Source organism: Aspergillus lentulus, assembly GCF_001445615.1.
Source record: "Aspergillus lentulus DNA, contig: Alt12, strain: IFM 54703, whole genome shotgun sequence".
In the NCBI taxonomy this organism is placed as follows: Eukaryota; Fungi; Ascomycota; class Eurotiomycetes; order Eurotiales; family Aspergillaceae; genus Aspergillus; species Aspergillus lentulus.
This window is the reverse complement of record NW_028322115.1, coordinates 1,468,023-1,491,660: the sequence shown is the minus strand read 5'-3', so window position 1 is coordinate 1,491,660 and position 23,638 is coordinate 1,468,023. Positions and strand designations below refer to the sequence as shown.

General features: G+C 51.4%; 5 protein-coding genes across 5 annotated transcripts; 1 reads left to right on the top strand and 4 right to left on the bottom strand.

The window, feature by feature from the left end:
* Positions 1-159: 159 nt before the first annotated feature.
* Positions 160-5,491, bottom strand: ino80 (chromatin-remodeling ATPase INO80; the record flags this gene model as incomplete). Its single annotated transcript, XM_033563009.2, has 4 exons — positions 160-365; positions 432-4,251; positions 4,313-4,879; positions 4,958-5,491. 4 exons carry the CDS (start codon positions 5,489-5,491, stop codon positions 160-162), a joined length of 5,127 nt encoding a protein of 1,708 aa, XP_033418900.2.
* Positions 5,492-8,342: 2,851 nt separating this feature from the next.
* Positions 8,343-9,498, top strand: ALT_6413 (zinc-dependent alcohol dehydrogenase; the record flags this gene model as incomplete). Its single annotated transcript, XM_033563010.1, has 3 exons — positions 8,343-8,993; positions 9,045-9,399; positions 9,452-9,498. 3 exons carry the CDS (start codon positions 8,343-8,345, stop codon positions 9,496-9,498), a joined length of 1,053 nt encoding a protein of 350 aa, XP_033418901.1.
* A 3,205-nt stretch (positions 9,499-12,703) lies between these two features.
* On the bottom strand, positions 12,704-15,119 carry ALT_6412 (bifunctional K:H/Na:H antiporter NHX1; the record flags this gene model as incomplete). The annotated part of the gene is made up of 5 exons (XM_033563012.2): positions 12,704-13,920; positions 13,971-14,630; positions 14,700-14,849; positions 14,913-14,945; positions 15,077-15,119. The coding sequence occupies 5 exons, from the start codon at positions 15,117-15,119 to the stop codon at positions 12,704-12,706; spliced, it is 2,103 nt and encodes a 700-aa protein (XP_033418903.1).
* Positions 15,120-15,530: 411 nt separating this feature from the next.
* On the bottom strand, positions 15,531-17,641 carry ALT_6411 (putative sucrose transporter; the record flags this gene model as incomplete). Its single annotated transcript, XM_033563013.2, has 4 exons — positions 15,531-16,870; positions 16,932-17,253; positions 17,331-17,370; positions 17,445-17,641. 4 exons carry the CDS (start codon positions 17,639-17,641, stop codon positions 15,531-15,533), a joined length of 1,899 nt encoding a protein of 632 aa, XP_033418904.2.
* A 1,340-nt stretch (positions 17,642-18,981) lies between these two features.
* On the bottom strand, positions 18,982-21,379 carry steA (sexual development transcription factor SteA; the record flags this gene model as incomplete). The annotated part of the gene is made up of 5 exons (XM_033563014.2): positions 18,982-19,228; positions 19,283-19,366; positions 19,485-21,005; positions 21,071-21,170; positions 21,256-21,379. The coding sequence occupies 5 exons, from the start codon at positions 21,377-21,379 to the stop codon at positions 18,982-18,984; spliced, it is 2,076 nt and encodes a 691-aa protein (XP_033418905.2).
* Between the last annotated feature and the right edge of the window lie 2,259 nt (positions 21,380-23,638).

Below are 23,638 nucleotides of genomic sequence, written 5' to 3'. Positions count from 1 at the left end.
TTGACATGTTAATACAAGGCAGAAACAACAAGCTGCCGCGAACAATAGGAACAAATCCATCAAAATCACAGTTAGTCTCTCAAAAAAACGCCGTAGCCCCATTCAGTCATGCGGGTAGGTACCGAGTAATGTCTGGATCAGTCATAGGTGGTGTGCACATCAACTTTCCAGTCCACCGTCACCATCAATCAGTCGCAAACGCTCCGTGGTCGTCTTGGCTCGCTTCGACGATCCCTTGCCGTTGCCGCGACCACGCCCTCGCTTGGGAACAGGTGTCGACGAGGGTGTGCCAAAGTTATCCGCAGTTGATACAGGCGTTGCCGCACCCGAGGGCTTCGCGCTGATATCATCAAAGTTTCCTTCTCCTGTAGTAGAAAAGAAAAAGTAAGCATCGTCTCATCAATGAAAACAAATTGGGAGTCGCGCCATACCTTCGTGATACATGTCGTCAAGCGTAAGATCCTTCTTTCTCTTTTGCGCCGCCTTCTTGCCTCCTTTGCCAGCGCCAAACACCTCACCGCGGTCTAGAGCTTCCTTCTCCTTCTGCTCAATCAGTTCGGCCTGCTCATCATCCGCCAGCCACATGGCGATATCCTTGGTTCGACTCTCGCGGTTGCGAGTGTTGAAGTCAACTCCACCGGCCGCACCACCTGAAATGACAACGCGCTGCACCTCTTCTTTCTGCAGGGCTCGCTTGCGAATCCGCTCTTCGATGGTGCCGCGAGTGATGAGCCGATAGACGGTCACTTGTCGGGTCTGGCCGAGACGATGCGCTCGATCCATAGCCTGCGAGTCAATGGTCGGGTTCCAATCCGAATCGTAGAAAATGACAGTGTCGGCGGCAGTCAGGTTGATACCCAAACCACCCGCACGGGTGGACAAAAGGAATACGAAGATCTCGGGCCGTTGTTGGAAATCGGCCACGGTGTCACGACGGTCCTCGAGTTTGGTGCTTCCGTCTAAGCGGCAGTACTTGTAGTTGCGGTAGGTGAGATACTCTTCCATCAGATCAATCATGCGCGTCATCTGGAAGTACAGCAGCACACGGTGACCGCCTGCCTTGAGTTCACGTAGGAGTTCGTCCAGTTTGGCCAGCTTACCCGAATCGGTGACGAAACGCCGCATGGATGGAACTTCAATGTGCGTGTACCGCCCCTTGGTGGATATCGGCTTCGGCAGCATGGGTGGAAGCGAGAATGGGGCGGGGTCCAACTTCTTCTCAAGGATCTGCTCCTCCATCTGTCTGGAAGGCGTGCTAAAGAGGGCATGACGAACGGAGACGTTGAAAAAGGTATCCTGGGTTTCCCTGAGGGCCTCTTGACCAGAGCAGGAGATGGTGATGGGAGGCGCCGATGCCGCAGGGCTCGCGCTGGGTTCAATCACGTCTAGGCCTTCGCGTTCGAACGTAGCCTCAGAAACATTCATCAAATCCCGCATGTAGCCCTCCACGGTAACGTCACGGACAGCCTGGCGATCGTTCCGCTGGACAATATTGAAGAGGGAATGAGGAAGCGCAGACTTTGCTGTTTGCTCGTCCTCTTCATCATCGTAGATGACATTCAGGCGAGACAGTCTGTTGCTCTGGCCACGACGGCGCACCGCCCGCTCGAAGACCCCCAGATGGGACTGCTCGTACGCCTCATTGATGGAGGTGTCGGCGAACCGCAGGAACGAAAAGCCACCATCCTCGTCGATGCTGCGTTTGATATTCTCCGGCGTGAAGATGTTCATCAAGTGCTGCAGGTATTTGCCTCGGAAACCGGCCTGTTCATTGCCCGGCCCAGCCATGTCAACACGAGCGCTGGAGCTGCATAGAAGGCGCGGTAGGCTGTACTCGATCAGATTGCGCGTCGAGTAGCGAACATCCACATTCTGTCCCTCGCGGACGAACGAGGCGGTTTCTGCAAAGTATCCGACCGAGAAGGGTGACTTTGTCTCTGCCCGCTCGAACAGGTCAGGGTGGTTGCAGACTTTCCGGAACTGCATGACCAAGTTCATCAATGTCGTGCTGTCGGCTTCATCGCCAACAGCAGCCTTCTCAATGAGGTCCATGATGCTGACGCGGTTCCGCAAGTTGGCGTAGTAGGCCCGCTGTCTATACGTCAGGTCGCAGAACACATCCTTCTCAACTTTGTCTCCAAGTTCTTGCTGGACGTGTTTCTTCACACGACGAAGCATGAATGGTTTCAGAATCATGTGCAACCGCCGGAGCTGGTCCTCGTTAAGTTTGGTATTACTTTGAGCGTGAGACTCAATGTCCTTGGAAAACCACTCGCTAAATTCATCGTGAGAGTCAAACAAGGTCGGCATAATGAAATGCAGAAGGGCCCACAATTCCTGCATGTTATTCTGAATCGGGGTACCAGTGAGCAGAAGACGGTTTCGGCAGTGAAATCCGAGTAGGTTCTTCCACCGCGAACTTTGAGACGACTTGATGGCTTGAGCTTCGTCGAGAATCATGTACTGCCACTTGACTTTCTGGAAGTACTGCGAATCGAGGACGACCAGCTGATACGATGTCACAAGGACATGGAACTCTGACTCTTTGGTGTAAGTGATGTGCTTGCGGTCCCAGAACTTCCGGAGAACCTTGCGATCTTTCGCCGAACCCCAATAAGGCAGCACCTTGATATCAGGAACAAACTTGGTGATCTCCTGCTGCCAGTTATGCAGTGTCGATGCTGGCGCAATGACCAGGAACGGTCCCCAGATGTTGTGAACCTCCGCCAAGTATGCCATGACCGATATAGACTGGATGGTCTTACCCAGACCCATCTCGTCGGCTAAAATACCGTTGATACCTTGCTCGTACAAATTGACAAGCCAGTTCAGACCCTTCAGCTGGTATTCCTTGAGCTTGGCCGTAAGCATCTTGGGCTGAGAGATTTCGATATCGCCCAAACTCGTGGGGTTCTGGAAGTTCAGTTCGCCCTCGTCGAGAGCAGCCATCGGGTTCTCTTCAGCATTGAAGGCACGTGCCCGCTCCTGAGCTTCTTTGACGGCGTTCTGGGCATTAGCCATGGCTGCCTGCCGCAGAGCCGTCTCATCTTCCGCGTCGAAATCTAGGTCCTCAAAATTCGTGACTTTGGTGCCTACGTCGGCGACGCTAGGCGGTAGATCAATGGTGTGGTCGGCCTTGCCAGGTTGGATGGTCTCATCTGAGCCGTCGACAGCGGTATCCCCAGAGGAATCTGCTCCGGCGCCTTTGATCTTTCGGCCAATGAAGTGAGAATACAGTTCAGTCTGAGAGATCAAGAAATTCAGCTTGCGCTTCTGACGATTGGCTTCACGCTCTGCTTCTGCCTTCTTGGCGGACTCAATCTCCTGTTTCTCGGCGAGACGACGCAGATCACGCTCCTCGCGCTCGTTGCGCTTCCAGAAGGACATCATTTCACGCATCGTGCGCTTGGCGCGGGCTTGCGTGTCTTTCATGCTCTTGTTCGTACGCTCTTGCCATTTGCGAGACTGCTTACTGGCAAGTTGAGCTGTCTTCCGCAAGTTTTCCTGACGCGTGCTGAGAGAAAGGGTCTTGATGCGATAGACCTTGGGGATGTCTTTCCGGGCAATATCCCGCCAGATCTGTTCATAGATCTGGTTATAACCCTTCGACTCGAATGTGGACACGGGCGCAGGCGTAGGCTCTTTGGAACGTGCACCCTTGGCCTCCTTCTTGAGGGTCTCCTTTCTCGGATCTTCCTTGGGAGCGAGAGGCAAGGGCTCGTCATTCTCCATGGCAGCATAAGCAGCTTCGGCCGCATCCTTCTCGGCCTGCTTCTGCTCCTTGGATTTCTTCGGCCGTGAGGTCCCCGAGCGTCCAGACTTGCGCCTCGACGGGGAGCTGCGACCGATGTGGAATGAGCTGGTAGTGCCTCCTTCCAGATTAGGAGCAAGCGGCGTGACCTCTCCGATTTCCTCCGGCGATGTGACACCTTCGAGAGCTCGCTTGGTCGATTTGATCTTTCTCTGGGCCCTTTCAGCTTCGCGGAGGAATTTGGCCTTCTCGGCGGCATCGTTGGCCTTATTTGCCTTGCGCTCCGCTTCAAGCTTCTTCTGCATTTCCAAACGCACCGTATTCTCACGCCGCCGCTTCCGCTGCATGTCCTTCTTGCGTTCCTTTTCGTCCTGAATTTCCTTCGCCTGAACTTCAGCGATGACCGACGCTTCGTTTGCGGCCCGGAATCGATCCACTCCCGCGTTTGCCTGCTTCTCGAAAGTTTTACCGAGCTTGACAAGGAAATCGTGACGGCGACGCTGTCTTTGCATTAGTACTCTGATATTTCAAGATGTGGAAAGATGCGAATTAGATGCCTACCTTGCGCCTAATGCTCTCGGCTTTTTCCGCATCTAAGGCCCTTTTCTTGCTCTTCACGCTGTAGCGTTCGTACTCCGCCTCAAAGCCAGGCGCCTCGACATCGCTCTTGTCGGCATTGTCAATCTCCGCGATGATCTTGTTGATGGCTTCAGCATCTCGCTCGGTTAATGTCTTGCGGTTGGAGACCCGAGCGGCTTTTGTCGGTTCGAAAGCACCGTTAGTAGATGCGACAGGAAGCGCTTCAGCGGATTTGGGTTCTTGTTCCACATTCCGACGACGTTTTTCGGCACTCGGCTTCTTCTCAAGTCGGGGCAAGGCTGCGGGGGAGATGGGTTCCGGCTCCTTAACTTTAAGTTGGGAGGTAGGTGGAAGAACGTGCGTCGCTGGAGGTGGGGTGAGTCTTCTCGTTGCTGGCACTGGGGCAAGGGTCGGTGGCGCGGGTGTGATTGTGGTTGCCGGGGCCGGTAGGGCTTCTGGAAGGGAAGGCTGCTTTTTAGGGGAGCTCTCTTCAGTCGGACCCGAAAGAATGCTGGCGAATGACATGGGGTCGGCAGCGCGAGCATGTTTCTAGATAAAGGAAATAAAAACTCAGTAAATATACTCATCTCACATTCGGTTACCATAATGATCATAGTGGGGACATACCGTTTCTCTAGGGGGAGAAGCCGGCCGGGGCTCTCGCATCATTGATAATGAGTATCCAGGAGCACCATTTCCTCCGATGGGGTACAGTGGTTCCGTCTCTTTCTTTGGAGGCGATTGTGATAGGCTTTCCAGGCGAGCCGATGGATGGGCGTGAGATGAAGTGGAGTGGTTATAGGGGGATGCGCCGTTGCTGGACATCACCGATGCTGAATATGGCCTTGGTAATGAAAATTGCGGCGTCCCTGCCGACGAATGTGCCTGATACTGCGACGAAGGCTCCGGATGATGCCCTGGAGGAGGAGCACCACCGTTTAATGGAGGTAGCGTAGCTGGTAAGGGCGAAGGCGCATGTGAGTAATGGGGACTCCGAGACAGTGACGGCTGTGAAGCGAAAGCCGGCGGTGTCTGCGGAGGGTGCTGCTGGTACTGATCATTGTTCGTATAGTATGAACGATTCTTATTAGGAGGAGAATAGACGGGAAAACGAGGTTGCTGCGTCGGAGACTGAGGATTGTAAGGCGGAGCCCCCGTCATGATGGCCGCGTGTGCCGGAGAACGCGGCGGCGATTATTCGAATACAACAAGGGCAGCGATAAGGCAGTTGACGTTCGAAAATGCGTCTTGATCAAGGGAACATTGAACGGGGCCGGTCGTTGAAGCGAGAGGGGGTAGAGAGGAAAGGTATCTTTCCAGTAGGGACGGGCAATCACGCGTTTCGCACCTGTCGCGGCGGTTTCAACTGCTTGAATGAAGGATTAGCTCCGAGACAGGGTATGGTATAGGAAAAGATGACATTCAAAGTTTGAATTAAGGAAATGGATCGGCGGTGCATACAAGACAGGTTGTGAAGCGGAAAGATGAGTTGGAAGGGAGAGAAGGGGAGAGACAAATGGGAGTAGAAGAGGTTGCCTCACCGTTTTGACAGAAGCCTCTCGGGATAATTGGATGAAGGCGAGCTCTTTGTGGATGTTGGACCAAACCAACAAACTCCCGTCAGCGCCAGAGTGGCTCAGGCTCGGATGCGATGGAAAACGAGCACCCGTCTGTGGTTCTCCCAAACGGGGAATTGACAATGTGGTGCGGCTGACGGAGCTTTTGGACAAGAGAAAAGGGAAATAAGTGGGATAGAGAAGTTGGAGATGTAGTTGATGGGATGAAGACAGGAATAGACGATGGAGATAGATATGGAGATGGAGGATGTAGAAAAGGAAAGGGTCGACGATGGTGGAAGGAAGGAAGGAATAGTTAGTAAATGATGATTGATGATGATGATAATGATGCTGCTGTTTGGATCTTCGAACTGGTCGTTCCAGCCTTTTCCCCCCTTTGCCCAAGTTTTCTCTCTGCCCTCTCTGACCTTTACTTGTTCCTCTTCCTCTTTCGTCGCTTTTTTGGGCCTGTCCGCGATCCGTACACGTACAGCCTGGCGGTACGTGTATTGGGATTTCGTACGCCACTGATCCTAGGTACCTGGGTAGGTCGATCGATTCGATCTTCACTCGCCAAGATTTTGCAAGCATCAACCTATAGGTTGCACTCTGATGAAGCACTCGAAATTAGCAGTGTTGGAAAAGAGAATAACAGAAAGTGCTTTAATGACAGTGACTATAAGAGTCTGCTTCCATTTGGTCACTGTCAACCTGCCCTTGCGCGGTATTCACTACTCCAGATCAAAGTATACAATGCCAAGCCTATGGGTCCGATACCGGTAATTACAATTTCGAAACATCAAGGCCATGGTCATAACTTACATAGTCTTTTGAATTTGATTGCTCTTTTTACTAATGACACTAATAGCATTATTCTCTGATAGAAGTCAGAATACTCCGTACTATCTGTAAAATCTATTTGTAGATGCGACGTGTCTCTGTTGCAAAGATCGCCTGATACCACACGCATGGGTACCAAATTTGCCTATTCATACCATACGTAAGGACGTCACAGCTGATGATGGTGAATGATGTCCGTCGTCACCTGAAACCATAGAGGCCTTGCTAAGTACGATTTCCCATGGACTGCTGGAGAAGGTCTAGAGGGCCCTAGCAATGGCTTGACACCATGCACTGTCGATGATCAATGGCATTCGTCTTTCTCTCTTCCATGGAATTCCTGCGTTGTTGCCCTTCAGTGAGGACCAATGACCATATTGAAGTAGACGCGGTTGTTGCGCAGCCACCCGTCTATGCGTCGGAGCTGGGGAGACAACAGGGACTAAGACACCTAAGAGGTGCATGGGCCCTGGCGCTTCCGGTATGCGCGAATTAAAAGGTACCGACTCTTTGACGCCTGTCTTGTTCACTCTTACGGACTTTAGTTGTATATCGGCCTGGTGATCCTCATGGACGGATTATTCTCGTCGACTTCAATATCCCTGTACCAAGGATACGGACCAGATTGATTCTATTACCTCGTAATATAAGCGTTCAGAAGCTACTGAGGTCTTATTGTCTCGTCATCTCCTAGGACTTAGTATCCCATAGGCATTGCATGCCTGAGGCAACCACATTCAATCTTGCATCGATACTACGGAGATTGCATCGCCAAATATCTCCCTTTGCTGGTCATATATCGTAACCATTGAATCTATCATCTCACCATGAGTTAATATATCATATCGTAGGATTAATTCGCCTCCCTCTCCCTCCTCCATCGGTCATGCCATATCTTATGATCTACCCGACACTGCCAGTTCCGAGACCCTTGCACGTTTGTAGAGCCAACTTTGATCCAGATTCGACTGTCATTGATTCCCCCAAGGTACATGGTACCTGGACTCTCGCATGGACTCTTGAATTGACCCTGACTGCTGGAAAGTCCCACTTGCAGCAATCTGGAGAAACGACGAACTCTTAATGTGATGAGATCGTGCAGTCATCCACCGGCCCCGAGGATAGGTAGATATGGCCTGATCCAGGGAGACTGCAAGCTGGAAATTGTTGGATTGACCTTCAGAACCAGATGTGTGTCTCCAGATGAAAACCTCTGACGTCTCTGCTGCCCCATTACGTTCCGACCAGTCGGACAGCATGGGGAATAAGCAGCTCACCCTGCATCTCAGTGGGCCCATTCGCCTGTCGCCTCTTCTTCCCTGCTCATCCTGCTTCTGTATAGTCCCTGCTGTCATTCATGAAATAATCGGCCTTTCATAGCTGAATCCGACGACGTCACTGTCTGACTCGGACTCAACAATGGACCACCTGATTTCTTACTTTCCTCTACCTCGTGCCACTTGAGAACCTTTCCATGAAGTTTATAAAACCACGGGAAATCTCTAGTCGCTTAATCGACAAATTTGACTTTTAATGCTATCCCAAAATATTTTCCTACCTCATTCACCTGGCAGTCGATTTTTCTCTGACGGTTGCAGCTTGAGACACCAATCAGCATGACAATCCCAGACAAGCAATGGGCCCAGGTGGTCGAAAAGAAGGGCAGTCCACCGGTCTACAAGGAGATACCCGTGCCCAAACCCGGTCCTGATGAGATCCTTGTCAAGATCCATTACTCCGGCGTCTGTCACACAGATCTGCATGCCATGAAGGGCGACTGGCCCCTCCCGCTGAAGTTGCCTCTTGTCGGAGGCCACGAGGGTGCCGGGATTGTTGTGGCCAAAGGCGACCTGGTGACTGGCTTCGAGATTGGCGACCACGCAGGTATCAAGTGGTTGAACGGGTCCTGCATGGAATGTGAATTCTGCAAGCAGTCTGAAGAGCCTCTCTGTCCCCACGCAACAATGTCTGGCTACACGGTCGACGGCACCTTCCAGCAGTACTGTGTCGCCAAGGCCACTCATGCCTCAAACATCCCCAAGGACGTCCCCCTCGATGCGGCAGCCCCCATCCTCTGTGCCGGGCTCACGGTCTACAAGGGCCTGAAGGAATCTGGCGCTCGCCCCGGGCAGACAGTCGCGATCGTGGGCGCCGGAGGGGGCCTAGGCTCTCTCGCCCAGCAATACGCCAAGGCGATGGGATTGCGAGTCGTAGCGATCGACAGCGGCGATGAGAAGAGAGAAATGTGCGAGAAACTCGGTGCAGAGGTAAGAGGCCTGCATTTTCTGCACGTACATAACTAATGTTTCCCGGACCAGGCCTACATCGACTTCACCAAATCCAAGAACGTCGTCGAGGACGTCAAAGCCGCCACCCCGGGGGCACTCGGCGCCCACGCCGTCCTTTTGCTCGCCGTCTCTGAGAAGCCCTTCCAGCAAGCCACAGATTACGTCCGCTCGCGCGGCACCATCGTCGCGATCGGCATGCCCGCAGACGCATACCTGAAAGCCCCCGTGTTCAACGCCGTGGTCAAAATGATCAACATCAAGGGCAGCTACGTGGGGAACCGCCAGGATGGCGTCGAGGCAATGGACTTCTTCGCCAGGGGGCTCATCAATGCGCCGTTCAAGAAAGCGCCGCTGAAGGACCTTACGCGTATATTTGAGCTGATGGGTTAGTCCTCTCCTATTTTACTTAAGGTCCGTCACTGACACCCCTACAATAGAACAAGGCAAGATCGCTGGTCGATACGTTCTTGAAATGCCTGAATAAAGCGGAAGATCTGCAGCGCAACAGTACAGAAACACTATGCTCCATCCTATCTACTGTATACAGGGGAAGTGACGATCGATGACTTAATGAAACGACGTGTATCTATCTCGTACTACTTTATTTGGCACTCATCTCGCATACCAGCCTGCAGATCGATTACAAGAAACAATACGATCGTCCTATCCAAGTAGATACAGCTACCCTTGTCAATTGACACCCTTCTCCCCATCCAACCCCTCCAGATTCGCCTCCGAAGGAGTAGACGACGACTGACCAACAGTCGCCTGCGGCCCCTTGTAGAACTTGCGCGCATACAGCAGATAATACAACAGCGCACCGCCCCAAAGCGCACCGTTGATGACGACGGTATAGTTCATATCCTCAGCTTTCAAATTGTCAGCACAATGCGTTTATCTACTTGAAGATAGGAAAGACTTACGAGTTGGACCAGGTCCCAGCGTGGGAAACATGCACAAGACGATCGCGAAGAAGAGATACACGATGGCCGTGACGGCGATAGGCTTGCTCAGGCGGCCCGTGTAGAATTCCCCGGGCTGGAAGCGCTCGCCGCCCCAGACGAGCCGCGCAAAGATGGGGGTCAGCCAGGCGAGATCATTCCCCGCGACGGCGAGGGAGAAAAGAGCGTTTGAGGCGGCGCTGTTGATGAGGCAGAGCAGGCCGATGATGATGGCGGCTGCGACGACGCCCCAGATCATGCGGACGGGCTGGTAGCGGATGCGTTTGCTGACGTGCCGGAAGAAGGAGGAGAAGGGGAGGGCGCCGTCGCGGGAGAAGGCCCAGCTCTGTCGGGAGGCGGCGAGGACGAGGCTCAGGCCCATGAAGAACTGGACGATGGCGACGACGGCCATGAAGCCCAGTGCACCTGGCTTGCCAAGTGCGTCGTAGTAGATCTGGCGTTCATCAGCTCGGGCCTATGCCGGGTGTGCTTTACCGCCTGACAAGCTTACCTGCGCCATCGGTTGACCAAAGGCAGTCCCCAGAACGTTGTCCAGCTTGGTATCCATTACAGCTGCTATGACTGCAAGAGACAGAAATCCAAGGATGCCACACAACCCGATCGACCAGAGGATACCGAGTGGTACAGCACGTGTGGCATGAGTAGCCTCCTCGCTCATATGAACGCAGGAATCAAAGGCGCCAATGGTCCAGATAGGCGACAGCCAGGCAAGCATGAACGCCCAGCCCGCTGGCCATGTGGTCAAGTTATCAATATGCCCGAAGACATAGGAACCCGAGTTGACCGGTCCGCCGTTCATCGCCTTGCCAATCGGGAGCGCAATCACTGTTGCTACCACAAGCCCGATATTGCTGACGATGCAGAGCGTCTGGATCTTCGGCATGATGCGCGCAAAGAACGTGGTGATCAACCCGTGTACAACGACACAAGCGACGTATGTGGCATACACGACTGGGCGGGACGCTGTCCACTCCCCATCGCGGGCAATGGAAATGAGCGAGAGCAACATGGTTGCAAACCCATCTACATCCTGCGTGTCAGCATATGCCTCAGTCACCACCGGACTGGGGGAGGCTCCACGCACAATCGATCGAGCAGACACCACCCACAAGGCCGATGGTATTGCTGTATCCAACGACAAAACTCAGCGGGTTCTTCCATTTCTCGTCGCTGAAATAATGCGTCCAGAAATAAAGACCGCCAGCGGTGGGCATCGCGGATGCCAAATCAGCCTATGAAAAAAGGGACAATCAGTCCCGGACAATCAAGCTTGTAGACAGTCGAATCACGAACCATAGCCAGGCCAACGATAAAGATGAACACGCTTGCAACGAGCCATCCTATAGAGGGAGTCAACGCCGCTGATCGAATGCATCCACAGACAGTGCCCAAAGTTCTTACCCTGTCACCGGTCAGCAGAGACACTTCAATTCCACACTACAACTCATAGAAATAGTTTACCCAAACCATGCCCACCGGGCCCGCAGGCAACGTGAACGACAAGGTAGATGCAATGGAGGGTAACAATCCCATGATGCTGAACGCAACCGCGAAGATCTGGGTAGTAGAGTAGTGTCGTCGAAGTTCCTGCTTGTATCCCAGCGTCGCTGGAAGGATCAATATCCCATCAGCATATTCTCATTGTGGATGATACACCATGCCACACACCGAGTAACTCCATGTCGCCAGGCTCAACGGCGATATCAGGATCGACTGTCTGCGCAGCCTTGGACTTGATGTCCATAGCTTGAGTCTTTTCCGCCATGGCTTTGTGAATGAAGTGAGATAGAAGTCAACAATACGAGGGGACCATGAAGCTGTATATTAGCAAGAAAGGCCATCGAAGTTTAATCCATCACGTAGGTGTATCTATATACAATATCCATCTGGATATGCATACGACCGACGGTAGAGATACGAGAGATTGAGTTCTGATAAGGAGGGGTGTACATCCTATGATCCCTTGCATGGGGGGTAGTATTCACCAATGTCTGATAAGGAGTATTCATCATCTCAGCCATAATGTCGTCGTCATATCTTCCTCTCCTGAGCGGGGTTCAACAGCTGAGCTAAAGGCACGGGAAGCCAAGGGAACCAATCTGAGCAACTCGATGCTTGTGTTACTGTGTTAGTGGCGATGGCCGGATTCTGATATCAATTAGAGGTTGCCTATCGCGAGCGAAACAATCTGACACGGAGAGCGCATCCAATCTCGGCGCTTCATGGCGCTGATAAGAGCCTAGAGGGTGCGTTAGCTCGGAAACTTGAAGATGGCTTGAGTTGATGATGAGGAGAAAAGCCAAAGTCAGCGCGACTTGCCTATTCGGAACTGGTCGCCAGTCTTCCGAGGCTCAGCGCTGCCATGCTTATCTGTACTGTACGTTCAATAATATCATGATAGGATTGATGATATGGTCTACTCCATACAAGAAGTCTATCTCAAGGACTGAAGGGGACAAAGAGGGAAGCCAGGGCCCCTCTACTTTCAAATATCTATTGCATCTAAACCGCAAACCCTCCCTTCAGGGTTCCAGACCCAAAACAGATGCACAATATGAAGCCACGGGCGTGAATGGGGCCCAGTTCCAATATACAACACGAACTGAGCCGAGCTCCTACCATCTATGAGCAGGCCGAGACTGCAGAATCACAAACAAAGAAGAATCGGATGAAGTGAAACACCGGAAATTCCGATAACAAAACATTAAGTATACATAACATCGTGGCTCAAACGGCACCTGGACCCTTGTGATTTGACTGATCTAGAAGCAACCGCGGCTTGATAAAGTCCTCGTCCAACTGTCGGAACCAGGCAGCATGATCGCCAGATGGTCCACCCGAGAACAGATCACGAAGAGCTTCCCTGGCACTCAGTCCTGTCTCTCTCCTTGCGGGTGAGGCTCCGCTCGAAGGAGCAGCTTGTGAAGGCATCAGATTCTGTGCCTGTGACGGTGACCGCCGCATTCTAGAAGCCGCAGTGGGCGCAGAGGGCGGTAGATCATCGTCAGATGCACCGTCGTCAATATCCAAATCAAATGAATCAACTTGGTCCGGCTCTGACGCCCCTCGGCCGCGCCCCACGGCTCTCAGACCAAATTCATCCTCACTAGCAGCACTGCTATCGCTGTGCATTCCAGCCCCGTTCCCGAGAAGCGTGGCCGTCGATGATCTATCGCGCGCATCCTTGGAACTGTAGGCGTTGGAATACATCCGTGCATGGCCCCGAGTCGACGGGGGTGGGCTAGGACGGCGGTTGTTGCCACTGGAATAGCTGCCTGTCCTCTCACCGAGACCTGCTCGCTGTATCCCGTCCAGAGGAATGGTAGAATCCGTGCGCCGGGGAGTATATCCCAGGCCGGTGTCGGACCGCTTGTAATAGGTGCCCCCATGGGTGACCTCGATGTCGAATTCATCGTCGGATTCAATCTCCTCGACCACGCCGGTCCGAATCCCAAGGATCTCCAGCATGCGAGCAGTCGTACCTCCGAAGATGATGACGGTCAACACGACGACAACCAGGACAGTGGCACGCAACGCCGGCGCGTTCACCCCTGTAAGCCCCGCGGCCAGCGCAACCCCCACAGCTCCGCGCAGGCCTGCCCAGAATAGCATTGCTTGATGGGCGAAGGGCAGCTCGTCCGCGACTTCCAACCCGTGACGGCGTGCCCTGTACCGGATGAACCAATTTATCGCCTTCGACAGTGGGAACACTGCCAGATATCGGGCAAGACAGATGCCAAATACGGCGACCAGAATGAATAGAGGCTTAAACTGTAAATTCGTTTCGACGAACAAATCTAGGCCCAAATAGATGAAGATGAAATTCTCCGACAATTGTGCCATGACCTGGAAGAGATATTTGGTGGTCAACTGTGTCCGTCGCGACATGTTGTAGTAGGCGTAGTGTTTCATTGTGATACCACAAAACAGAAGAGAGACGATGCCTAAGGCTGTCAGTTACCAGGACGCTGGAGAAAGTCGCAAAGACACTCACCGGATAGGTGGACACCGTTCGAAAAGAAGTAGCTGGCATATGCGATGAGGACAATCAAGCAGCTTTCGATTTTAGGCATGCGACGAACGTGCGTGTATTTCAGCCCCAGCGCGGTCATGATTCCGACAATCATGCCCACCACCATACTACCAAAGAAGACAAGCAGGAAGAGTCCGATAGCTTCAAAGAGATTGAGGATCGTCAGCGAGCCAGCATCGCTTTCCGCATATTTCTGCGCTGTCTCGAACAAGACAATGGCAATGGCATCGTTCAAAATCGACTCGCCAAAAATGACCGTGTAAAGCTTGGGCTCGACTTTGTAGATGTTGAAAATGGCCAAGATCGTCACCGGATCCGTCGCGGAGAGCGTGGCCCCCACAGATATAGCCTCGACGAACGAGATGTTCAGACCATCCAACGGGATCCGTGTCCAGATGAAGAGCACCAAGCCCAGCACAATCGCGGAGATGAACGTCCCGGCAAAAGCAAAGGTGAGTATAGTGCCGATGTTGCGAAAGAAATTTGCCTGGTGTAACTCGTAGCCTGAGGCCAAAATGATAGGAGGAAGGAGGAGGTTGAAAAAGAACTGATAGTCGAAAGTGACGCTGTCTTGTATAGGCGACTCGGGACTCAACCGGATAATCAACCCCACAAACATACCTATGATAATGCGCATGAGCGACCGCCGACCTTATGGAAGAGGCATAGCAGAGACACAGTTGAACGTACCAGCAAAGATCGACAGAACCGTTTCATGGACCGCTTGGATCTTCTTTTGTTGCAGTATATAACTCGTAAACAAGGCAAACATCAACAGCATGATCAGGATGAAAAGAGCCCAGGAGCTGAAGAACTCCTTCTTTCCGGCTTCAGGAGCATCTGGAATAGTTCATCAGCAACAGACACCAGAGGTTTCTGAATATAAAAGATCAACGCGCGTACCATCATCGGGCTCGTCCGAGTCGGCGGCTCTGCCTACAGAACAAAGACAACAGGTTAGCCACGGCACTATCACTGTGACATGATCCATAACAAAACTGTTTCGCGTCAAATGACAGCAAATGATTCATAGGGGCAGATAATCAAAGCAGCAATAGAGGACGTACGAATCAGCTGGTGAAGGACGTCGCCCATCAGTTGGCTCGCCATTATGAAGTGCACACAACCACCAAGCGGTTAACCCCAGCTGCGAGTCTCTGACGCCAAACCAAGGCGCACATAATAATAACTGACAGATGCAGTGCAAGAAGGACAAACCACAAACGAAACGGAGTATTAGTGGCAAGGTGGAATGATGCGATGGGAAGATAGATGGAGCAGGTAAAGTAAAGTACCCTTGGTTTGGGGACAGATAACCGTCAAATGTTGGAGACGTCCCGCCCGCAGCCAAGACCGATATCCAAAGGCTTGTCGGAGACCGCACCCCCCTATCATTAACATCTCAAAACTTGTATATTTGGTCTTGGATAAAGAGGATTTGTAACCAAAAATGAGATTTATAGTGCAATGTACCTATATATGGAGACAAATACCCGAGTACGAGATCATGGAACATTCAATTTACACCGTGCGATCCCCAAGGCGACTGGCCAGCCAGGCCGCAACTAAAGCAGCACATCCTCCAAATCTAAGCACCCATCCAACACTGTCATCCCAGGGCTCTCCCCTAGGCTTCTGGAAGGCCTTGAAAATAGCGCTACTAATCAAGCTTGAAAAGATCTGGGGCGCAGACACTGCCACGTTATGGAGTCCGAGAATGATGCCCGCTTGTGCAAGATTTTCCTCCTCGTCCTTGACCTTGGCGCGTCGCGGTCGAGCACCGTTCTCTAGATCTTCGTCGTAATCATCACCATCACCGTGGTCACCAGCGACATTCGTAGCGGTATAAGGTTCAGGAGGTACTTCCATCTCTGCCTGATGCCGCCGAGTCCGACGCTCCGCATCAATGCGGGACACCTCTGCGGAGATCAGGGCGAAGGGAGCCCATAGAGTCAAGGCCCACGAAATGCCCACAAGTCCAATAACCGCTGATCCAGCCTGATAAGAGGAGATAAAGAAGGTGCTGAACATGCAGACCGCGAACAGGACGTGAGAGATAAGCCATGCCCGGCGCAGCGTCAGCCCAGGTATCTGCAGCTTCGATAACCATGTCGATTCATTCCCACTTCCAGTTGGCTTACCGCTGGGTGGTTCTAAGGCGGGTTCTGAGGCTACACCGACGGGTAGACTTGAGATTGACATCCTTCGGGATAGACAGGGTTCGTTCTCCTCTGGAGTATCCGGGTAAGGCTGCTCCGGCCTCGTGATCGGCCTGTATGTCGGGACAACAAAGAGCGGCAAGATCATATTAGCAATAAACGAGATTATCGCGTAAATCAAAAGTGCAAACGTTCCAATTCGAGTTGCTTCTTCCCAAGCCTTATTAATGTCGTCTTCGGATAAGTTCGGATGCTGATCGAAGATGGGATTGACATAGAGCTGCCCTATGTATGTCGTTGCGTAGAATAGAAACGGAAACCAGCCAACCCAGGCAGCAAGCTGAACCTCGCAAACCTTGGCGATCTGCGGAGGTAGAAACTTGATTGACTTGAACACTTGCCGAAAAAAGCCAACAAGTCCTTGACTATCTGAGGAGGGTGGTCCTTCGAGCCTTGGGTCTCGCTCATGGATATAAGAACAGCTGATGCTCAGCGTGATAGCGAGCGCTAGTGAGGACAATGCACAGAGCACCTTGAACTGAGTATTTCCAAAAAACGGGAAGATTTTGGGCAGATCAAGGTATCCAAAAATGTATCCAAGAATATTGCCAACGCCAGTAAGCCGACTAGCCCAAGCGTTCGCCGATTCCTGCTGATGAGCGGGAGCATTATCGACGATGAATGCTCGAATACCTGCCTGAACTGTAGCAAGACATTACCATCCACGCGCCAACTGACGGCAGTTTATCAATCATGCACTTACCGGTGTTGATGGCGAAATCCAGACAGTACATCAAAACTGTCGCTAGAGAGATTATTGTCGTCCGAGTCCCAGCAGAGGCCGGATCGACACCAAAAATCCCGAGAAAACCTCCCACAATCTCTTGCACCCAGGCAAGCGCTAGGAGGGCCACAATGGTCGCCGCGGCACCGACGATCATGAAAGGCTTTCTTTTACCCCATGATATCCGACAGTTATCGCTCCGAATACCGATGTACGGTTGCACAAGTGTGCCGGTCAGGGGTCCCGCGATCCAGACAAAGGCAAGCAGAGCCTTGCTCATTCCAAGGGACAGAAGGTAAGGCTGCATATTTATCGAACCATCAGACACAGTCTTCGTGTAACAACGCATCGCCTAAAAGTGAAAGCTCGACCACTTACCGATCCATTCGATAGCTCCACCGACCACACAACCTGCAAACTGAACCACAATGTCAATATCGCCGCGACGTCAAAAAAGGGAGAGTCCCCTCAAAGCTATGGGGATGCACATACCCAACAATACACAGCGTCAACAAGAACAGATACCAGCTACTCTTCGTTTCCGCGAAATTCCCCGAGTGATCACCCCGGGAAACTCCATGATGCCTTTGACTGACTGTTATTGAGTCCACAACATCATCATCGTCCGTACGGTTAGGTCCCACTAGGGGAGACGTCTCGTCCGCAACGCGGTCATCCGTCCCCGACATCGATATGATATCACTGCTGCGAAATGTATGCGACAAAGCTAGGATGCCGACTTTCTCTGCGAACACAAGGCTATCCGTGCCCAAGGAGCGGAACCTCCAAAGACAGCGACGGCGGGAAAAGAAAGATAATGCTATGAATCGTGAACGGTAGTATGAGTCTGGGGTAATCCGGAGACAATAGCTTGTTATCTGGAGACAATGGAACGAGAACTATTGCAGGTTCGCTAGCATGGGAGCATGCTGGCGAAATGTTCAGGAATTACGGAATTGAACTATTTGCATCAAGATAGCCAGCAAGAAAAGAGAGCTAGTAATACCATCAATCAAAGCAAAAAGGAGGTCGCTCCTGCTGGTGATCTCGTGTCTTGTAGAATCGGACCGACGTCAGCGGACGATTCACGTGACTCAGCCCAATGATCTAGATTTGGCAACCAATTGAACCAACACAGCTGGTGAGCTGGTCGAATGATCCGCCATAGTGACCAAGAAGACCGTGCAGGATTGGCCCTAGGGAGAGTTTAATCTGCAGGTGTCCAACACAAGGACATGATAAATGATATGCCATTGATATGCTGCGATCTATGTACTCATCTGATCCACTAGATCTTAAACGTAAACTCCATCTCTCAGACGGAGGTCTATGATTTGAGTTGCGGTCACATCCCAGACTGCCAAGCAGAATTGATGGTCCGAACATGATACCCCACAAAATTCCCTCAAAAGCTGTACGCCGGTTCTGACCCAGCCCGCATCGCGCATTACCTTCCGTTTCGACCTTCCAGATACCATACCAAAGGGGGATGAGAGTAATACAGACAAAACCTAACTCTCAAAACATAGCACACAATGACAAAAGAGAGAGAGAGACAAAAAAAAAAAAAAAAGGAAATGTCATACATGAGAAACTGGCTGAAGTCGCGTGTCCATAGTGTCAATTCGCAAGAATCAGGCTGTATGGACAAAAGGGAAGCCAGGCCAGCGGCAACCGTGATACAGAGCCCGAATACAAACGCTAGCTGATAGGCAGTTATCGCGTGGATGAAAAACCGCACACATCAGTGCACAAATCCACATATAACTCAAAACAGAGGGCCTCCAAAAAGATTTTCGATGTGCATCATGAAAGTGATCGAAAAATTTCGAATTCGACATTTCAACTCACGCTCAAGTAGCCCGCCAGCCTGCTGCAGGTTGGGGACCACTGAGTGACGTGAGGCAGGGAATGGTGTGTCTGGCCAAGGGCCAAGCGTAGCAAGGGATGAGACACCTGGGTAAATTAGAGGATCATAGCCATATACACGCAAGTGGTCAATTTCTGCTTCAATTCCCAAGGTGGTCGCTCAGATTTGCTGCTGGAGAAGCTGAGGAGCGATCATGTGGGAAGCCATCATGCTTGGCATCGAAGAGGACAACGACATTGTCGAAGGCATCGATGTCATGCCCACGACATTGACCATAGAACTGGGCATAGCTTCGCCAGGCGATGATTCCCTGTCGGATCCAAGTTCGTTCTCCTCATTTTCAAGGTCTTCGTCGTGTGCAGGTGGTTGCTGGCCATCCTGTTGAGCTTCATGGATACGCCGATGTCTGCAAGGGGAAAATGAGACAATGTCTATAACGTAAGGCGGTGCCAATACTTACTGCGCAAGATTGTCGGAGCGGGAGAAGGCTTTATTGCAATAAGGACAGGGGTAAGGCCGCTCTTGTGTGTGGGTGCGCACATGCCTGGGCGCTTAAGTGTTAGTCGGCGGCTACAGCAATGAGGGCAGAGGAACACCCTGCAGACAGTCCCAGAGGAGCTGTCGAATAGACAGCGATTTGGAGATTAAAATACGCAACTCACCGTTTGAGATGTTCCAATCGCTTGAAAAGCCGCCCGCACGATGGAATCGGACACGAATGAGACTTCTGAGGATATGGTCCTAGCTCCATCATTGTAGCGCTTCGAGCGCGGCGAACGGGGCCAGGAGCGAATCGCTCCAATTTATTTGAAACACTGTTCTGCACAGCTGCTTCATACGCTTCCCCATTGGGAAGCGTGACCAGGTCATCCTGATGGCCCGTCATCTGAGGGTTCGACTCAGGATTTTCCTCGACATTTGAGAGCGGGGTACCGTTGCGGGACATCTCGTGCAGCAAATTTCTTTGTGGAAGAACTGCAGGAGCATATCCGTTTGCGAGATGATTGGAAGCTTCGTGTGTTTCCTCCCCTTCTGCTGCCGGCGCTACAGAATTTGAGACGGAACGTCGGAGATCACTCGGCCTATGGGCGGCATACGCAATCTGCTGAGATGGTGCGGATGTCGTTTGGGCGTGCCCATTAGCCGCGACACTCGGTGGGATTGAAGAGCGACGACGGCGTTGCTTGTACGTTGGAGAACCCTCAATCACCGAATATACGTTCGAATGGTATGTCCTGGCAGGCATCGGGTACGGAGCGCTTGCTAGATTTGAAGGCGGTAGCTGCATCATAGGATTGAAGGTGGCTGCAGAAGTAATGTCAGGAATCGCAGTGTAGAGACCAGTGTCCTCGTTTGCGATATAAGCCGGTTCGGGCCCAAGTGGAACGCTGTGCTGTGGTGGGGTGACGGGTTCGAACGATAAGCCGCGGTTGCTGTAGTCTTCGTACTGTGAGGAAACAAAGGACGGTGCGGGCGAATACTCGACAACAAAACTAGGCATGGAAGCATGCCGCTGGTGTATGCGAATCGGGATGCCATTGCGATCATATTGGATCTGCCCGTAGTCGGGCTCGCGCTTAATTATGGCCTGGGTCAGGGGATGAGCCATGGGCATCGTACTGTACATCGCCTGATTGCCAGCATCGTCTTGGAGAACTGGCATCGCCGGAGGAGCCATCTGGGGAGCCATCTGGGGAGGAGGCATTGCGTCAACAGTCCGAACAATTGGGGAGTTGGACTGGCCAAAAGTCGTACCCGCGTGAAAGGATGATGAATTTGCTTGTTGTGCCTTTGTCAGTTGCTCATACAACGACTGCGACGAGTCAAATTCAAACGACAAGGCCGGCTCGCTGACCGCAAGAGTGGTCGCCTCCTGCCCCATCTTCTCCCTCTTCAGGTCACGTTCCAGCGCATCGAGGAATAGCCTATCGTGTGGCACGCTGTACCAGTAGAAGACCTTCTGCTTCTTCTGTGTCCTGATGCAGTTGTTCTTATAGAGAAAATCGAGAAAGGGGCTTTTGGGCTCTTCAAGTGTCGCATCGGTGCCGGCTTTCAGATTTCGAAGGTCGGAGAAAATACCCTCCTCAAACTTCTTCGAGTTTTTGACCGGACGGCCAAAGGCTTGAAAACGAAAGGCGAGGCATCGGACGATATCAGTGCCGGAGATGTGGAACAGATTGTTCCTGCCACTAATCAGCCTACCAAATCCACCTTTCTAGCTTTTGGGAACTCGGCAATCTAGACTAACCAGAGAACGCAAGAAATATAATCGCCGGTGGGCAGTAGAAATCGGCGAATCAGTTGGTCCCTTGGCCAGTCTACGGGCGCCGACAGAAGGAAGTACTTCACTATTCTGTTGTCAGCGAGCGTTCAATAGTCTCACAAGTAAGAAGCAAAGGCTTCGCAAATGAAAGTAGCAGATCATCGACTTACGATTGTCAACCTGTTGAAGCGCGACTTGCGCATCGTGAGGGAGACTTTGCTGCGCTTCGTTCGACAACATAAATGTCTCCGGTTTTTGCGGGGGTGCCATTTGGGCACCATGTTGAGTATACATTTTCGCTTTTGTGAAAGCAGTAATCTGTGGATAGTCGTCAGCCGAGCGCCGGAGACTATAGGTCTGACGGCATTAGGCCCAAGGAGCCATTCATATTTGGATGAAGAATTGGTATCATGGCTTTTAGTGAAACAGACATCAAAGGAAGCGGGTATACGCACACTGAAACAACTTGCCTTAAAATGGCTCTCGACTGCAAGAGATCGATAGGAACAAAGAATACAGTTGAATAAGATCAATCAAAAATGAAAACGAGTGTGTATGAAACAATGGCCGCGGTCGAATGCGAAACGCAGCAATTATCCAGACACAGTAAAGAGAGTACCAGCCTCCCAGGACAAGGAAGAGTTGTAGGCGCTGACGATGCTATACTCGCCAACAAAGAAGGGGGGAAACACCGAGGCGGGAGTGTGATATCAGATAAAAATGAGGGCTTATGGAGAGTTGAGGTGGGCCAGCCCAATTTCAATTCTCTTTGAATGATAACTTCTCGCACGGCGAAAATGAAAGGAAAAGAAACGAAGGAGATTTGATGCGAGTTGGATGGGGAGAGGAGGGGAAAGGGGGGGAAGAAAGGGAGAGAGTAAGATGGCTGAAGAATGAGGTAGGTCTTCCAGGTCCTTTTTGACAGTGTTGTTGGATATGAGAGGAGGTGATTTCAAGCAAGACTGGCCGACTAGCGCAGTGATGGCGAATGATAGATGGTTGGAGTAATATAATAAGAATAATAACAAAGCCCGCTATTTCTGAAATAAATCAAAATGAAAAAATAAAATAGACAATTAAAAAAAAAGAGGGACAGAAAAGAAGCTAACAAATAACAACAACTAAATAAATATTTATCAGAATAATAATTATATACAAATAATGAGAATAATACTCATCGGTTTTTGGGACTTTGACAAAAAGGAGCGCCGACCGAGACCGCGGATCGAGTCGCCCAGTTGAACACTTGGTTAGGTACTTGGGGCCCCTTCTGGTGGACACGCCATCAAAAAACAGCAGGGCTTCCAGGCGTAATCTCACGGATAGCTCCATCAAGGTACGGTAGGTAGGGGAAAATGGAGACAGGCGCCAGGGACTGTCCAATTGTCTACAAACTGAACAATAGATGGAGCCTTTCCAGCATCAATACGTGGTACGTTACGGCCTAATTACTGCTTACCATATTGCACCTTACCTAATTGGGAATATTGATCCACTACACACATGGAAAGATCCACTAATTCCGGCTGAATATAGAAACAAGTTGAGAGATTCTTGGTATTCGAACAGTTACTTACCGTCCGGCTGTACCTCTTGTGACAAGCGGGGCTAATCCGTAGGTCAAGGACAATTTCAATTGATCCCACGTCCTATCTACCCTGCACTTGGGTGCCGTTGGCCCCCTCTTCTTAATTATTTGAGTTCCGGGGGGCCTTTTGGGTCATTCTTCTGGATCAAATATCGATTCTATTATTCAGATTCTTCCACAGTGAAGACCAATAGTTGGTGCGGGTCTACAGCTACGTTAGTTTAGCTTGCGAATGGGCTTGTCAAGCCCAGATTTTGATAGAGTCATGCCGTTATTAGGGCCAACGGCCAGGCCCGAAAAAACTGCATGGTAGGCTGTTCGTTCCAATAGTGTGAGGGGCAGATGAGACTGATAATACAGGAATACCCCATGTCCCAACGATAGATGCACTGCGATCGTAGCCTGACAACTCCGTAGATTATCTATCTATATCCAACGGACTATCTGCAGCTTGAAAACCCAGTCTGCCGAGAAGATAGTGAAGTGGAGTTCGGGAGAGGCAAAGTCGACTACCGGACAATTGCATTCTGGAATCAATGACCTACGAGGCTAAATTGGACCCAGCTCCCTTTCGGAGCCCGTATTTCGGATATGTCACCAAAAGAGGAAATAAGGGGCTTTCCATGGAAGGAAAAGAAGGATAGCATTGACAATTATGTAAAGCAGTGATGCTTTGGTAGTGCAACAAGAGCATTGATATTAATAAGTATTATTTACTTTGTAGAAAAGGTCAGAAGAGAGCTACAGCCAGTGATCATCGCTCTGATCAAGAGATCACTATCTTCAGGCATTCAATCAGCCTATAGCATCTTGACATGGGGGTCATCTGCAGTGATGCAGTCTGCAAAGCTGACTGTCCGGAGTTAGGACTACCGTACTGTACCTTACAGAAAAGCCTGATCATCTCAGCGGCTACGTTGATTATGTGCCCTCCCTTTTCTCCGCTATATGATCTGGTCCCTGTC